The 17,263-nt window shown below is 43.6% G+C and overlaps 1 protein-coding gene and 1 long non-coding RNA gene across 2 annotated transcripts; one reads left to right on the top strand and one right to left on the bottom strand.

The window, feature by feature from the left end:
* Positions 1 to 1,720: 1,720 nt before the first annotated feature.
* TNFSF10 (TNF superfamily member 10) lies at positions 1,721 to 11,453 on the bottom strand. The gene is made up of 5 exons (XM_030954758.1): positions 11,194 to 11,453; positions 7,519 to 7,671; positions 6,048 to 6,090; positions 5,243 to 5,359; positions 1,721 to 4,529 (listed from the first exon to the last, which is right to left on the bottom strand). Exons 1-5 carry the CDS (start codon positions 11,314 to 11,316, stop codon positions 4,081 to 4,083), a joined length of 885 nt encoding a protein of 294 aa, XP_030810618.1. The 5' UTR covers positions 11,317 to 11,453; the 3' UTR covers positions 1,721 to 4,080.
* Positions 11,454 to 12,375: 922 nt separating this feature from the next.
* LOC115907098 lies at positions 12,376 to 16,937 on the top strand. Its single transcript, XR_004060972.1, has 3 exons — positions 12,376 to 12,466; positions 16,329 to 16,494; positions 16,595 to 16,937. It is a non-coding gene; the product is annotated as an uncharacterized LOC115907098 (long non-coding RNA).
* Positions 16,938 to 17,263: the final 326 nt, after the last annotated feature.

Raw genomic sequence — 17,263 nt, forward strand, 5'->3', positions numbered from 1 at the left:
AAGATTTGTCATCCACAAACACTGCACGATAATGGATTCCTGCTTGGGCTTTGCATTTGCTAAAGGACAGTGGTGCAGAGAGTGGTGATAGAAGAGGTAAGAACTGTGAGAGAAGATGGCTTTAGGCTCCTAAAAGTTACCTACCAGCCCCCAGCTGCAAGAACATTAGTTTCATGCTGCCAACAAGACAAGAGTGAAGGCATTGGTCTTACTGTGGTGAGAGAAAGGGGGTGAAGGACTTTCTATTCTATTTATCCACTGGCTGGATGTATGAGCAAACCAGATATTAAAAAGATAATTTAGAAAACACATTATACTAGACATTTACCTTTCATGGAACTCTTAAATTATTTGTGTTTCTCTTCAGTAGCTTCCAAACTGCATTGAGCACTGGAGATTAAATAGAAGAGTTTCTATTTGTGGAGTTTTGAGATTTCTCTCCTATGTTCCATTCTTTCAATTTTCTTCTTGTCCAGTAAAGTTCTAATTCTTGTTTATATCAGTCTTTGTTGTCATGGAAATATCTGAAGGCTTTGAACCTACAATCATTATGTGTTTATTGTGGAGAGAAGAAGAAACTGGAAAACAGATTGTAAGGTAGAGATTCGTTTTAAAATGAAGCACCTCCAAAACTTAGAGAAAAGCAAATTCAGGTCTTTTGTATTATATCCAGGGACAGAAGGTGTTTTGACTGCTGTTATAAATGTGGTTTAGAGCAGGAGGTAGCACCTGGTATATGCTTTCAAAGGTTATGGTTTAGCAACTCTCATCACTGAGGAGTGCTGTTGGAATAGCAGTAATCCAGCTTAATAAAGTCAAACACAGAATGAGCTCAAATTACTTTATAGATGTTTATATAGCAGTAATATCTGCAAGCAGACTTCAAAACACTGTTAGTTTATTAATCAGCAAAGCTGTGCTCTGCAGTCACTAATTGTGAGGTTTAGACCCAGCTCACTGGGTGACACCTGGGCATTGTGTCCCACTTCCTCAGCCTCACTCCCAACTCCAGAGAGAGCCTTGGTGCAGTGGTTCCACCTTCCACCATCCCAGCTGCCCATCCAGCCTGGCCTTGGACACTCCCAGGGATCCAGGGGCTCCACAGCTGCTCTGGGCACCCTGTGCCAGGGCCTGCCCACCCTCACAGGGAACAATTCCTTCCCAATATCCCATCCATCCCTGCCCTCTGGCAGTGTGAGTCCATTCCCCTTTGCCCTGTCATTCTGTGCCCTGGTGAAAAGTCCCTTTCCAGCTCTCTTGGAGCCTCTTCAGGTCCTGGAAGATGCTGTAAGGTCTCCCAGAGCCTTCTCCAGGCTGAACAAACATCTTCTACTGTAGCTCAGTAATGGGTAAAGATCAGATGTTTTGCTACTAAATAAGAATTCACAGTGCTTAAATAACTGCTGAAGTCCAGAAACATGAGAAGTACCTCAAGGGAAACTCTCAGAATTTTGTCCTCTGGTCACAAGACCATTTTCAGAGACTTCTTCAGCTTACTACTTCCAGATGCTGCTCACCAGCTGGGATCTGGGAGCCAGTTATATGGAATTGCACTACATGGCATTGCTCAATGGTTTGCATTTTGTCCTTTGCATTGCAACCATCTCTGGCATTTAGTGGATCATATCTGATACCAATCAGTGTCAGGGAAATGATCTAAGATAGGGTTGTCATGGAAGCCATAGGATGACACCAATAATCACTGTGAGACTAAACAACTATTTAGTAAAAATGTTTTATATAAAAGTCATGTAGAAAAATTTACAATATTCACATATTAATGCAATCTATAAAAATTTGCTACATATGTCATTCAGCATAAAGTGAGATGAAAAGTGTGAGTCAGGACACAGCACAAACAGAACTTGATATACTTCTCCATTCTTCTTAAAAGGTGTCCTGCCTGATATCCCTTGATAATCTTCCCCCAAGATAACATCTGGCAAACATGCCTGCAGATCACTCAGAAAATTACTATTTGGTGTGATTCCTGTTGCAATATGCTCTGCATGCAGTGATCAAATCTGATAGCAGGGGTGAGTCCTGTGCTGAAAGCACCAAGTCCAGTCCGTCTGCAAGGAGAACCTACAAAAGTCATTTCTGCAAGGTAACAGACATACAGGTATGTAGGGAATGGCTCTGCTCTCCAGCCCTTCTGGCTGGGAGAAAATTTCTGATTTAAATACGGAAATCAGAGAGAAAACTGTAGAAATATTTTCTGTTCTCTGTCAAAACAGATGATGTGAGAAGGAGGAAAACCAAAGTGTTCCAGTAAATGGTGAAGAATTTCACAAATTTGATTGCCACTGAACACAGCACGTGTGACACCATTAAAGACCAGCCAGAAGTTAAACCTCATTATTTTCAGCTCACTCTGGTGTGTTTCTTGGCTCTAACCTGCCAAAAGAAGGGTATTCCTGAAATTCTTCTCTTGCTGCTCCAACACAGTGTTTAAGTGAGCCAAGGTCCCTGCTTGTCTGAATGGGCAGATAAAGGCAGGGGCTGTGTGTGCTAATGCCCTGCTGTTGATGGGCAGGAGGATGAACCACGCCTGTTTACTGGTGAGGCCCATGTGCGGGGGCTGCTGTGATTTAATTACAGCACGCAGGTGAATGGGAGGGTTCCCACGGCAACCCCAGAGTATTAAAAAAAAAAAATAGACAGCCAGACCTCATCCTGCCATCACAAGTAACATTTGCAGAACTGTATTCCTTTCCCTCCAATTTTATTTTTCCACCTTTCCCACTGTTTCATGCAAATCTGGGCAAAAAGTATTCATGGTGCAATTTGCTATTCCTCCACTGACAATGCTACAGATGTGCTGATTTACACTACCTGACTTTTGCTGTGCATTGAGCCCATATAGTCTAAACTTTCAAATCCTTTTAATACAAAATAGTCATTTTCATCGAGTTAAAAAATATACTGTTCATTTCCTTTAAAAAACGTGTTTTATAAAAAAAATTGTGAAAATTTTCCACCCATTCCTAAAAAATAAAATCAAATAATTACAGCATTATCTAAATAAGCAGCATATTTGTAAGTACAGATAGTTGTGCCTGTTTTCCTTAATATGTTAGTCATTGGGGTGTGTTATTCTACATTACATCCTACCAAACACAGACCAGTACAAATAAACATGGAAGAATCTTGTCATGCCTAAATTGCTGCAAATTTCTCACAGAATTCAGTATTTATGGAAACCCACCTTTTTTTTTCTGGATCCAGTTCTTGTTGTCAACAACTGTAACAGCAACTGCATTACTGAACTTATTGGGAGCCTGATGAGATGTCTGCAGGAGACTAATTAAGTAAATAGGCACTGTTACAAAATGTTGATCAAAACACAGATTGATTTCAAAAGCTCTTCAGTGCCATTCCAGCAGCTGTTCTTATGTACAATATCCTGCACAAGACAAATTGTGTTTTGAGTGTTTACTCAAGACATGATCCTGGAGAATGCTTAAGCACATACTTAATTTCAAGCATGTGGATACCTTGGTGTAGTCAGACTGCTTGTGTGCTTAAAATTAATTAGGTGCTTAAGTGCTTTGTTAGATGAGATGAAGATGTGCAGCTTCTGCAAAACTCCTGTCCAAAAAACTTCAGGAGAAATTCCACAGGCACTTGGGTACAGTATGTACAAAGGTTCCTGATAAATTCCAGACAGGGTCTCAATGGAGAGCGCAAATAGAATCTGATATCCAGTCTCAGCCTTGAGGAACCAGACCTGGAGCATCCATCACTGGTGCCACGGCTGAGCCAGCCTGGAGCATCTCTGCTGCTGGTGAGCCCTTACCTGCCTGGGGTTCTGGCCAAAGGAATCAACTAAGGGCTGTGAATCCCTGACACATTCCCAGCCTGGCTGCCTGTGCCTGCACAGAGCATTGCCACAGCCAGCTGCTGCTGCTCTTCCTGGCTGCTGGGACAGAACTCGGCGTGCGGTGAGTGAGCTGAGAAAGGGGAGACTGCTCTTTTTGGTATTGAAACAGCTTTTGCTTGCGATCCCCTATTTTATAGGAATTTAAGCTGTCCCTGACTAGAAAACACTGGGCCGTTTGGGATCATGATTTTCATGTTCTAACTGATCATAAAAGCTCCAAAAAAACTTGCTTCTTTGTCCATGTCGACTATGTCACTGTTGCTGACAGAGACGAAAATCCTGTCCTCTCTCTTCAGCTGGAACACACCACCTTGATAGATGGAATAAAGTCCATATTCTGCCTTTTTAGACCAGCAGCTTGTCCTTGCACTCTTCATGAGCAAAATGGGCTCAGGGTAATTAGTCAGTTTGTAAACATACTGGACAAGCTGTTTGGGGTTTCTGATTTGTCCCAACAATTCTGAGTCCTCGTTCTCGTTTTCACGGAAGCGAAAGTAAATTTGTGAGTAGATGTAGTAAAAGCCCGTCTGGGGTATCACTAACTCGCCATTTCTCAGCTCCACGTTGTAAAGGAAGGAGTGACCTTTTCTTGATGACTCCCAGTTGTTTATTTTGTGTCCAATTCCTCTTCTGGGCAAGGGATTTACTTGAAAAAAAAAGAGAGAAATATTAACTTAAAAAACAGGTAGTGAAGCCAAGTGTCTGCTAGCTGAGGAGCCTGGTTTTTAATAACAAAGTAAGGAAACCTGCTCTTCCCAGCAGTTCATCAGGTCCATTCTCACAACAATCTGATGGTCCATAAGTAGGCTTTATGTGGGAATTAACATGAACTGCCTTTATTTTTAGTATTTGTGCTCCCAAATAAGGGTGCAAAATTATGTTTTTACTTAGTAACAAAGTTAAAATATCCATTAGTGTCTGATACCCTCAGAAGCTGCAGAAAGCTGAGTATGACATTCATTAACATGGCCTGAATGTCAAGTCTCTCCTGTCTGTCTCACATTTCTAATAGGTCTGTCACCATAGCAGCTGGGACTCGCACAACCAACAGAAGGAAATGAAAGAAAAGAGGAAAACTTAACACTAGGAAGGACATCTAAATAACACTAGGAAGGACATCTAAAGCTCTTTTTCCCCCTAATGAAGGCTCCAAAAGAAGAGTTAGGGAGGTACCCAGAGGAAATGGGCTTTCTCTCTGTTTGGTGGGAATCAGCAGAAAAAACCCAATGTCTGGGACAAGACGATTTGTTTCCTACTACTAACCCAATACAAGTATTAAAAGGTGTTTTGAGTCTAGCAATGGGAGAGTAATTTAATTAATTTTGTGGTCTTTAACTGTGGTTAAAGGTTCCTCCTTACTGCGTGAGGTCAGGGAGCTCCTCCTGCTGCTGCTGCCCGTGAGGTGCGCCGCGATCCGGCGGATGGGACCGCGCGGCTGCTGCCCCTCCGAGTGTGGCAGGGTCAGAGTCCTCTCAACTAAAGGGAAAAAGAAACCCCACATCAGAAGCAAAGACTTCAGAAAGCACATCTGTTCCACCTGACTTGATTTTAAGGAATAGCTATGTCACTTTTTAATTGACTGAATCACAGAGTGATGGCTGATTGCTGGCTAATAAGGCTCAAATTCTGCTTTCACGCTTCTCATGAAATGTCTTTATGTGCCTCTATTCTTTTTCTCCTCCCTCTGCCTTCAAGTTACCAACAGACAAAATGACCCATAGTACTCAATTTTATGGTTAAATATTCCTAATCTCCCTGTGAATTTCCACTTGGAGGCTGTAATGCTTTCACACAGCATCTTTAGTGTGAGCTTCAGCTGAGCTATTCCTTAACTGATCTCTATAGCTCTGTGCTGCATGTTGCAGGAGCTGGGGTACTGGGAGGGCTTTTTAAACATCCCCCATACACATGGGACTGAGATCCAGAGGCTGAGTCCTCTGCATCCACCTTGGCTACCTTGCTCTAACCACTTGACAGTAACTCTGGCTCCTGAAAAGAATTTACCTTCTAGTAATAATTTTTTGATGACTTGATGCCAGTACAAGATCTTAGATCATACAAGGATTTGATGCCAGTTTTCTGCACTTTTAAAAAATCAAGTCATTACACATCAAGTGCCCTTAGCAGCTCCTTTTTACCACAGATAATAAAATTATTACAGTACCGTTGATTGCAGATATGTTTTCCTCGTAGCTTCTTGACATCATCTGCCAACAAACACAGTAAAAATTAATTAGCTTGTCAGCTGAGGCTGACAGGGGCAGGAAAAAGACACACTTTTTTTTTTACTCATTAATAAAGGGGATTCTGAATTTGATCAACAAGAAAATAGGGGGGAAAAAAGCATCTTTTAATTCGTTGTAATAGGTGATGAAAGGCATAGGAAAACATTTTCAAGAGGCGTAAGTCTATTGAAAAATCTGACTTTCATGCTTCTCTCAAATAAGAGAAGTGTTCAAGCCCCAGCTTCCATTTATAGAATACTTGGTACTGTGAACTATATGGTCTTAGATCTGAAAAAATTAAATTTTATTTATTTTTATACCTCTACCTATCTATCTAAGCTTTTAATCCAGCATATTTTACTTTGTGCATTCCCCTTCTTCATAACTGTTTGCTGACTGCTGAAACAACCAGTTTGGTATGGACAGTGATGTAGCAGCAGTAAGTGTGGTGATGCTTTACCTGGATGGCTAATAAAGCCTGTATTGCCAATTATTGATGGCTTTTGTCCTGCCACATATCTATTTAGCCATCTATCCTGATAGTAACAGTAGTATTATCATAATTGTAACTTATTTCTGGCACCCAGCCTACCTTCTTCTAAGCAATCAGGGAGCTAGTAGTATATTAGATGTGTAAACATCCACCAATTAAAACAATGCTTTCTCTGTGCAGGAGTTCAGGGACTTCACTGGCAGAGCTTCCACCAGAGGAGCTGAGATCTCTGAATACAAATAGAGAATCTGTTTTGGACTGCAAGATCTGTTTTTGCCAGGAAATTTCAGCCAGGAGATAATTTCTGTGGATGAGCTTGTTTATGTGCTGTAGATGGGATTTTGAAAGCCATTTCAGAGGATTTTAGCCCCTGTGATTTTTCAGCCAGACTGACTTTGTTCTCTGTAGCCAAAATGATGTGTATGGTGTGCAAGTCACGCAGGAGGTGCTTTTTGGGAAGGTGCTGTGCCTGATGCTGTGTGCCCACGTGCTCTTTCCTCCATCACTGCATCACACAGCTCGTGACTGGACCACTCCTTAGGCACCTTTGTACCTCTCCCTGTGTTACATTTAACCTCATTTTCTCTCCCCAATCTCCCTGTTTTTCCAGAGGCAGTGACAGCTCTGAGGCACCATGATCTGTGCGGTCAGGCAGAAACCCTTCACCCTGAGGTAATTCAGATAAGCCAACCCATCACAGGAATTTGCTTAGTAAAAGCTGATAGTCTTTGCTTTAGTATTTCCTGAATGCAGTGAAACCACTTTTATGGGTTGTTTTTCTCTTTGCTTCAGTGCAAGCAGTACAGCTGGAGCTGTGGCCTGACAATTACTTTGCAATAAAACAATCTGAGCCTCCTTTATTCTGCTATTAGGATTCCTCCAGCTGTAACACCACCAAGCACACTGCTCCCAAATACCTTTTTAATTAACTTTCCCAGGTGCCACTTGACTTGCCAGCAGGGATCAGCTTCTCTGTCTTCACCCTCGATGAGCTCCAGGTTTTGGATGGAGTTCCCGATCTCCTCCCCAGTGAGACAGGCGATGCCGCTCCTGGAGTACGAGTCCTGCAGCTGCAGCACAGGGAAAAGCCAGGATTGTTCATCCAGGTGTTTGCAGCTGTGGTATGTCACTATATGCACTAACTGCTTAGAAACACACTTTTCTCTAAAGTATGGTGCAAGTAGGGCTATGTGAACAACAAGAGGATTTAATTCATCCTGATCTGACATATTTAAATATGAGGGGATACCTCACATGCAAAAATATGTTTGCATTATCTTCATGGACATAAATACAGTATCCAGTATTGAACTTAATGGGTTTTGTGAAAATACAACACCCAAATCCCTGATGTTGAAAACTCTTTAGATTCTCTAGTTCTGCATTAGAAACATTTAGCACAATATTGTTTTTTAAACGGATTATTGAGGATGAAATCAAATACTAGAACTTAAAAATATTTTCTATGCTGTATTTTCTACCAATTGCATTTATAATCCAGACCTTTGCTGTTATATATATCTGTACCATATCCTCCCCATATCCAGTTTAGGTTCTCTCCTAACACCATTTATCCTGATAATCCAGACAACTGAAATGACATTGGAGCCCAAATAAAATTATAATGCTGGATGTTTTTGAAATGAAAATATCAAACATCTATCTCCTCTAGTCATGGAGAAAACATTTTTGTTTTCTGCGAAGATTGAAGAGATTGGCAAACTCCTTTTGGCTCCAAGGCAATGTGACTGAGAGGGTTTTCCTGGTGGAAATCTCTCTCCAAGCTCCCTGCGGATGCGACTCCAGCTGGCGCTGTTGGTTAATGTGGGAGCACAGGACCTGAGAGCAGCCCTTGTTTGCTTTGAACTGGGCTCCTGCTGCAGCAGCTACACACGGGTCAGCCTTGTGGAGCCAGCAAAGCACTCCGGGAACTTGGAGGGAACATCAAGAAACATGCAAAACATTCAGATGGAATCCTGGCAGTAGCATTTAAATTTCACTCTTTTGTTGTGTTAAAGAAGCTTGGTTTGCTTTGCTAAATAGATGCATTTTTTCCTACAGCACCAGTTTTTTGCTGTCCTTGAGACTGGGGTATTGAAAGCAACAGGTGAATTTTCTCCTTCACTCTTCATGCTTTTCCTGGCTGTTAGAAAACAAAGGTGTTTAGGAAGAGACTTCCTGCTACCAGGGCAGGAGTTTTCATCCCTTTTAAGTCCCATCTTCAGTTTGCAGCAGCAGATTCCACTGAGCTTCAGCTAGAACTTGAAATGATGTATTTTGGAGGCAGCAGAAGGAAAAGTGTGTTTGTGAGGGTTTCTGTGTCTCTGCCAAGGAGTGCAGTGGTATTTTTAAATCAGGTTTCAAGAACTCCAAGTGATTAATATTATGTGCTCATTAAGGTAAAACTACAGGCTCTGACCCATTTAACTACACAATGAGCTTCTATAAAAAAGCAGTTTGACGAGTTTAAGATAAAAAGCCAGACATAGGCAAGTTGTGAGGTTACTGTTTATTCTCTTGCAGACTTGTCACAGCTCAGCTCCCAGCTCTGCCCTCCCATCTGGGAGCAAACAGCCCTGTGCCTCTGCCTCCACCTCACCTGCTCACTTTTCCCCAAAACAGCTTCACTCTCCTGGCACTGGAACCTTACTTTGTGTGCAGTTTGAAACCTCAGGGAATGCAACCTTGCAGCAGCACATGATGGAACCGAGGGACTGGGATTTCTCTTGTAAGATTTACTCAAATGAGGTTTACCTGCAGCACTGAACCCTTTGAGGACACAACTCCTGCAGGAATCTTATCTTGTAGAGCCTCTCTCCTATGTAAGGAGTGGTTACTGGACTTGAACTAGGAGGAAGCCTGAGGTTGTTTTCCTTGCAGCCCTGTATCCTGAAGCATAAGAACTTTATTGTCTTAGTACTTCCTCTTAAAAACAGTTACACAAATGTCATACTAAGTCCTAATCAGGTTACTACAGCTGTAGTGGACAAGCCCTGCTAGTTACCAGCATGCTTTTTGTAAAGATAGAAATACCTGCAGTGTGTGCAGCCACAGTGATTTGGTGAAGGTGTAGAAATACAGGTCTTGTGAACAAAAAAGAGGGAAGAAAAATGTGCAGATAAAAATCATAGTTTATCTACAGAGATTTATTCCACATACACCATGTGGATGTGGAGTAGCAGGCTGTGCCTGGATGAGTTTTTTCCTGTTTATTGTGCACCAGATGGCAAATACAGGAATATGTGGTTAAGGTACCCCCTCCAAAGCCAGCAACCTTTCTTGCAGTCCAGCACATCTTTGGTTTATTCCTTCACAAATGCAGGCTTGTTATTCTTCAGGAACTGTGAGTTGTATTTTGGGCAAGTCCCTGGGATGTGGTTGTGTCCCAGGTGTACATGTTTGAATAGAAGGAAGGAAAAGATAAGTATGGTTACTAATTACTTAGATTGGCAGGTTTGTTAGCAAGGGACTCTGTACTGTGTGCATGAGGAAAGGAGGATGCCTTTATATATTTTTCTTCATTAGCAATCATGTAACCTGATTTCACAAAATGAGCACATTTCTGTGACTCCCCCATTGGACAGCCATAGCTCTAAATTCAGCAGGAAAATCTGTTTTATACATTTTGAAAGTATGAGCATTGGCTCCTGTTGCAGAAGACTCCCTTTGCCTCACAGAGAATTCTGACATCTCAGAAGACTCCACCTATTTAATCTAATGTGGAACAAATGCATATATAACATAATATGCATATCTACATTATTATTAATAACGTAATTAATTAAGCACGACTGAGTGCTTATAACAACAGTAACTTATATTTATGCAATATTTTCTGAAGCTGTAGATGTACAGAACACTTACCTGCAGGCAGGTTTACCTGTGTGCCAGGAGTAGCAACATCCAGGCACAGCAGGACAGTCAATTTGGGCTAAGACATTCATGGAAACCCCGAGTAACAAGGCTCCTTGAAAAGCAGGACCACACACACCGGACTGTCAACTAAATTCAACCTTCTTGGAGGGTAAATGATCTTTCCCAAGAAGAGGGAAGAGTTAAGCAGCAGCTGCCAGGCCTCAAGGGGGGCTGCAAGGAGACCGAAGCATGTAGACTACACAATGGAGTCTTTAAAAGTTATTCTGGCGAATGCAGCGGTGTTCGCCGTCTGGTGCGGTTCCTTTAGGATTAGTCACAGTCTTGAAACCCTGTATTATCCTACGGGAAGCATCCACGAGGCACTCGAGCTCTCCCCAGTCCTCCTCAGCGGTGCAGCTGACAGACAGCGCCTGTCCCACCCAGCCCTCCCGCACCGCAAAAGTGATGAGGCGGCGGATTTGCGCTCTAATGAGAAACACATTTCCTGCCAAAGCGCCGAGCTTTGTTTTCTCGACTCTGACACTCCGTATCTGCCCCGGCTCTGAGCTCTTTCCCCGCGCACACCCCCGGCCTGGCCGCGCTGCAGACAAAGGGGAGCAGCGAGCGGAGCTCTTTGTCCGCGGGGCCTCAGCCCGGCCCGGGGGTGCTGCGGGATCCCCCCGCCCAGCGAGCCGGCCTGTCCCGGGGCTCCCCCCGCCGCCGAGCCCCGCACAGACCTGTCGCAGCTCGCTGGTGAAGTACAGGAAGGTGACGGCCACGCACACGGACTGCAGCAGCACGGCGCCCACCAGCACGGCCCCGCAGGTCTGCGCGGGGCTGGGGCCGCCCGCCGGCAGCATCCTGGGGCTGGCAGGGCCGGGCTGGGCAGGGCTGGGCCGGACCGGGGGCTCAGGGGGCTCAGGGCCGCTGTCCCGCGGCGAATGCAGCCCCGCGCTCAACCCGCCCGCCGGGGCATGGAGCGGGCGGGGCGGCGGGAGGGACCCTGAGGGACCCTCCCCGGCCGTGCCCTCCCTCCTCTCTGTTCCGCCTCCTTGGCTCCCCTCCGTGCTCTCCCTCCTCTCTATTCCAGCCCTCCCCTCCTTGGCTCCCCTCCGTGCTCTCCCTGTTTTCCCGCCCTGAATTCCCGGGCTATTGTCCCGGGTGCCGCCTCCCCGCAGTGCTGGGATCGCTGTGATGGTGTGCGATCGGTGCTCTCGTTTGGAGCATCTCCGAGCAAACTCTCTGCGAGTTTGCCACCTGAGAACGGTGGAAGCTGTTTTTTTAAAGGCATTAAGGCTACGGTTATGTGCGCAGAGACGCACGGAGTTTCCTGAGTTCAAGTTGTGTAATAGAGTCTTAGAATCACAGATTGGTTTGGGTTGGAAGGGACCTTAAAGTTCAGCTCGTCCAATCCCCCCTGCCATGGGCAGGGATGCCTTCCACTATCCCAGGTTGCTCCAAGCCCTGTCCAGCCTGGCTTTGGACTTTTCCAGGGATGGAGCATCCACAGCTTCTCTGGGGGGCAACCTGCGCCAGTTTTTAACGACCTTAAGTGTAAAAAATCCTTTCATTGTAAATAATTTCTTTCTTATACTTAATCTGAACCAACGCTCATTCAGTTTAAAACTGTTACCCCTTGTTCTGTTGACGAAAGTCCTGATAAAAAGTTTGTCCTCGTATTTTTTATAAGCCCCCTTTCAAGTACTGAAAGGCTGCATTGAGGACTCCCTGGAGTCTTCTTTAGCTGAACAAACCAAATTTTCTCAGGCTTTCTTCACAGGAGAGGTTCTCCAGCCTTCTGAGCATCATCTGGATTCAGTCCAATAGCTCCATGTCCTTCCTGAGCTGCCTTATCCATATCCTATCCTCTGCAGCTTCTCCTGTGGCGCTGGAACCTCACAGAAAGGTGCTTGTGAGCCAATAACTGGTGCCAGGAGCTCCTTCCCAGTGCTGCCAGTGCTTCTACACCCTGGTCATGGCATGATTATTGCCACAGTACACGGACATCAGGTACATTTTGAGCTTTCTTTATCTAATGGTACTTTGGGGTTTGTTTGGTTGATTTTCAAACCTCTAAGGCTCATTCTAGCAAGGTTTTCTCCAAACTGTTGTGCCCAGATAGATGTTTTCCAAAGGCACGTCCATGCTTTAGTGCTTTAACTTTCCCTGCATTTCTGACACCTTCACCTCACACAGACTGGGTTGTAAGCAAATCCACAATTATCTGCTGATAATTTTAAATCAGCAGATTTAAAAAATAAATCTGCTGGCTGTGCAGCCATGGAAAACTGGGATTTCAAATACAAGTGCAGACATTTGAATCAGGTAATTTCTGTGCTGTTGGGTGCAGAATGTGATGAAATTTTGGCTCCTGTTCAACACCTGAATGCCAGGATCCACGTGGAGGTCTCAGTATAATTACAGGGGAAAATTAAAATCAAGATCTCCACTCACTATTGGTGTCATCTTTAGAGGGTGTAACTGCATTGTATTCAACCATTTAGAGGAAAATTGTTTTTTCTTCCATCATAATGTAGCAAAATAATCCCCCAGTCCCTGTTCAACGTGGCAGCAGACAGTTTATTTGCCTGGCTCTTTGAGACATTCAAACTGTGTGCCAAAACAGTTCAGCTCTGGGTAATTCCAGCACAAATGTCAGATGGAGAAGATTAACATCTTTCAAAAGTGAGCTCATGGTCCCCTCCTATGACTTCTCAGGAAAGTCATTGTGACACTTTGGACTCCTTCTGCTTTATCAGGGTTCATAAATTGCTAAGAATGAAATTTCATCTGAGAGAGTCTTGTGAAGAATCAGTTCAAAAGTGGCAAGCTACCTAGAACCAGTTCAAAAGTGGCAAGCTGACTAGAACCAGTTCAAGAGTGGCAAGCTAACTTGGATGATGACCGCTGCCTGCTGAAGGGAGTTTTTGTGCCTATTCATTCCAGTTGTTTAGGGAGGTCCTATCTCATTTGAAGGAGTTTCCTTTCAAAAAGAATAGAAACAAAAGTGAAAGAGAGCCAGGGCACTAAGAGCATTCTTGTTCACAATCAGGAGCTGGTTTGAATTCTGTGTTTTTCCGGCCTCTTCATGGCTTTCTCTTTTTAACAGAATTATTTTGTAAGTTAATATACCAACTGAGGAAAGATTTTTTTTCAAGACCCATATATTCATTTTGTTGCCCTCTTTCAGGCATGGTCTGTGTCCCCCTGACCCATCATTTTAAATCTTCCATGGGTATTTCTGATTTAATACTTATTTAATACTCCCAGTCTTGCAAGGCAAAATAAATGAAGTATGATTTGAAAAGAGCAATGAGAAGAGCACACTCAGGTCCATCTCTTCAAAAAATTATGAGTTCACTATCTTTCTGAAGATTTAAGATCTGGAAATTTCATTATACAATGACAAACAGGTTTTTTTTTTCCACACTGACATAGGATATTCCAAAAGTGAAACTCCAACCATTTCCAGCATTGAATGCACTGGAAAATCTTTGCTACTTTCAATGCTCACTTCCAAAATTAATTTTTGTCTCTAACAAGTTTAAATTTATACTGAAAATAATTTGTTTTAAAGGTTCCAAGAGGTGAAAATTAGTGTTTTGATGAAATTTTGCACAGTAAAGCTGGGGCATTGACACCAGTGGGAAGGAAGGGTGTTATCATGCTTTTCAACAGAACCAAGTCATGTGTGTTTGTGTAGTGCTAGACCAGGGCATCTCCCCAACAAAACCTCTGATACTTCCTGGCTCCTTCATCCTGTTAAAGCTTACTTGGTGAGCCATTTAATTAGAGATAAACCTTAATCTGTCCTGTGGACTTAGGATGTGTCACTTGGCATGTCCAGGAAATGCCTGGCAGGGGACCTGCCACACTTGTCCCCAACAGTGTGACCAGTAGGAATGTAAAATGGCTCTGGAAATGTGTAAAAATGAAGGAAGGGTGACTTGGAAAAGTCCTTCAGTTCTCATTCCTCAGTGACTGCAGGGATGGGGGTGATGAAGGTGTTTCAGAGAGGATGTTTTCCAAGGCAGACAAAGCAGAGCTGACTTTCTGGTACATAGCAGCTCTGGACTTTGATTTCTCTGCTGAGGAGCAAAGGGGGCTGTGTTTTTCACCACAGCATGTAATTACAGTGCTGTAGCTGCAGAGGGGGAATTAAGCTGTTCCTCCTTCCCCCCAGCAGCCACCTGAATGCTGCTCTTGTTTTGGGCTTTGTTACTTCAGCTATCAGTTCCCGCTGACTGTTTGGCTCTGAGAGCACAGTGGGAAATTCCTGTCTCCTCTCCTTCCTGATGGGAAGGGGAAGTCCCTGCCCACCTCTGCAGCCTCCCAGTTCATCTCTGGGGCATTGCAAAACTCAGCTTCAGGTCATGAACAGCCTCAGCCTGCCAAGCCCCCCAGTTAAGCAGGCAGCAGAGGGTTAACCTTGCAGTGTGCTCCTGAGCCCTGCACATGTGCTGGACAAATCACATCTGGCTCCTGGAGTTTGTTCGTTCTTTTGTGGTCCCTGTGCCAGATTCCAACCTCATCTTTTACTGTCAGTTGTAAACCATCTCAAATCCATGAGTTCATTGTGATTTGTACTGCCATGGGATCAGGATCTATTTATCATTGCAATAGCTTTTTGGCCTACGGTGTTACACAAACAACTGCAGTGGTTTGGCAGGTCCAAAACACACCTATGAATTAAATTAGTCAGACCTGACATCTCTCTTTAAATGCCCCAAGCAGTGGATTTGATTAAAAGAACAGGCACTATCTTGCATGGACATGCCACAATCATGTCTAAAAGTGCTGTAGAAACAATACTCCAGATCTACATTTGGATCTCTCTATTTTGGTTAAGAAAATACTTAACTAGAAATAAATACCTTTTGCCTCTTAATATACTGTATATATTTTAAGCTTGTTCTTAACTTTTGTCAGTTATATAGGGGCACTTCCAAAGTGCCCCTATAATACATATACATATTGTCCTTTATGAGTGCTCATTATGAAATCTCTCTTTGAGAGATTTAGTATCATAAAATCACTGAATGGTTTGGGTTAGAAGGGACCATAAAGTTCATCCAGGTCCAACCCCTGCCATGGGCAGGGACACCTTCCACTATCCCAGGTTGCTCCAAGCCCCATCCAGCCTGGCCTTGGACACTCCCAGGGATGGGGCAGGCTCAGCTTCTCTGGGCACCCTGTGCCAGGGCCTCACCACCCTCACAGGAAAGAATTTCTTCCCAAGATCCCATCTAATTCTTTCCTCTTTGAGTTTGAAGCCATTCTCTCTTGACTTAAAACTATTATTTTAGCTCTCAAGCACCAGGATTGTCACAAGGCACATCCCAGGAAATCACCCACGTGTTACTCACTGAATGAACACAGCTGGTTTCACTAAGGTGCCCTGACTCAAAATTCCTTCTCACACTGGGTTTTTTTAACTCAAATAATTTCTGTGTCATTGCTTTAACTATGATATGGAATGCCACAACAGAGAGTTTCTGTTTGACAGAAAGGTCTCACATTTCAACACTTCTGTTTGTCTTAGAGTGAAAGATTTCGGTTAAAGAAAAGTTTCTAAATATGTCATTTTGGAATAATTAAAACCACTTTATAATTTTAATAATATATGTGCTCACTGTAAGGGATACATGGCTCTGCTTTCCTGTATTCCCCAGAGATCCCTGAAGTAGCAGCAACTCCTTTGAACTGCAGATTCCAAAGCTGGAGCTGGCCTTGTGGCTGTTCCCTGTTCACCCAACCAGTCTTGTGTGAAGCACTAGATGATGCTCCCTGGCCAGGGGAGCAAAGGGAATGTTTATGGATGCTCTTAAGTCTTTTTCTGTGTTACACTAACAAAGTAATAATGTTGAAATAGGTTCATTGCAGTCTGAGCTCTGGAGGGAGCTGGGAGGAGATCCATAACACATCCATCTGCCTCCACATCATTTCAGAGAGGAAGAATTGTCCCTGGCACACAGCAAAGCCTTGCTATGCAATCAACTTAACCCTTGAAGCATGAAATTTGATTTTCTTTACCATAGGTAAGTGCTTTTAAACTCCACTGAAAATGGAAGACAAATATTTCTCTTTAGGCTGCCAGTTCTCAGTGTATGAAGAGAAATTTCTCTTTTTTTTTTTGAGGCTTCGTCTCAGCAAAACATCAGTCACACACCTGTCACACATCTTCATCTAGGCTACAAGACTGGACTGTCCAGAGACTTGTGAGTGGGAAACACAAGTCAGTAGAACCCCTGCAAGACAGAAGGAACTTGAATTACTGGTGGAGATTGCTGGGTTATCAGTCAGTTGGAGCAAAGCTGGAAGGAAACCTTGGCTGTGGTGAATATACCTATCATATCACAGTGGTGATAAACAACCCATGAGCTTTATGCTACAAAGGTATTGTATAAATGTCAATTGTAGGCATTATATTAGAGTTTTGTGTATCTGCATCTTTGGTGACCAGTTGGTATTTTCAGTGACACCTAACTGTGAAGGCATTTGCCTTCTGTCCTGAAAATGGGTGGTTATACAGGGAGCAGAAATTCCCCATAGCTACTACCAGAGAGAGCATTGAAACAGCTCTGGGCCCGTTTGCCGCAAGAACGGAGACTGAATTGATCTGGAGCTGATAACAGATGGCAAATTTTGCCAGATGCAAGATGTTTTCTTGTGCTTGTACAGCACTGAAACTCAGTAAACAGAAAGAGCTCAAGGAAGAATTGAAAGCAAAGCAGTCTCCTGGGTCTGTATGCATTTCAGTTTCATCATTCCTACTCCAAAGTTGTGTAATATTTAACTGAAAAAAGA

This window comes from Camarhynchus parvulus, chromosome 9, assembly GCF_901933205.1.
Source record: "Camarhynchus parvulus chromosome 9, STF_HiC, whole genome shotgun sequence".
Lineage (NCBI taxonomy): Eukaryota > Metazoa > Chordata > Aves > Passeriformes > Thraupidae > Camarhynchus > Camarhynchus parvulus.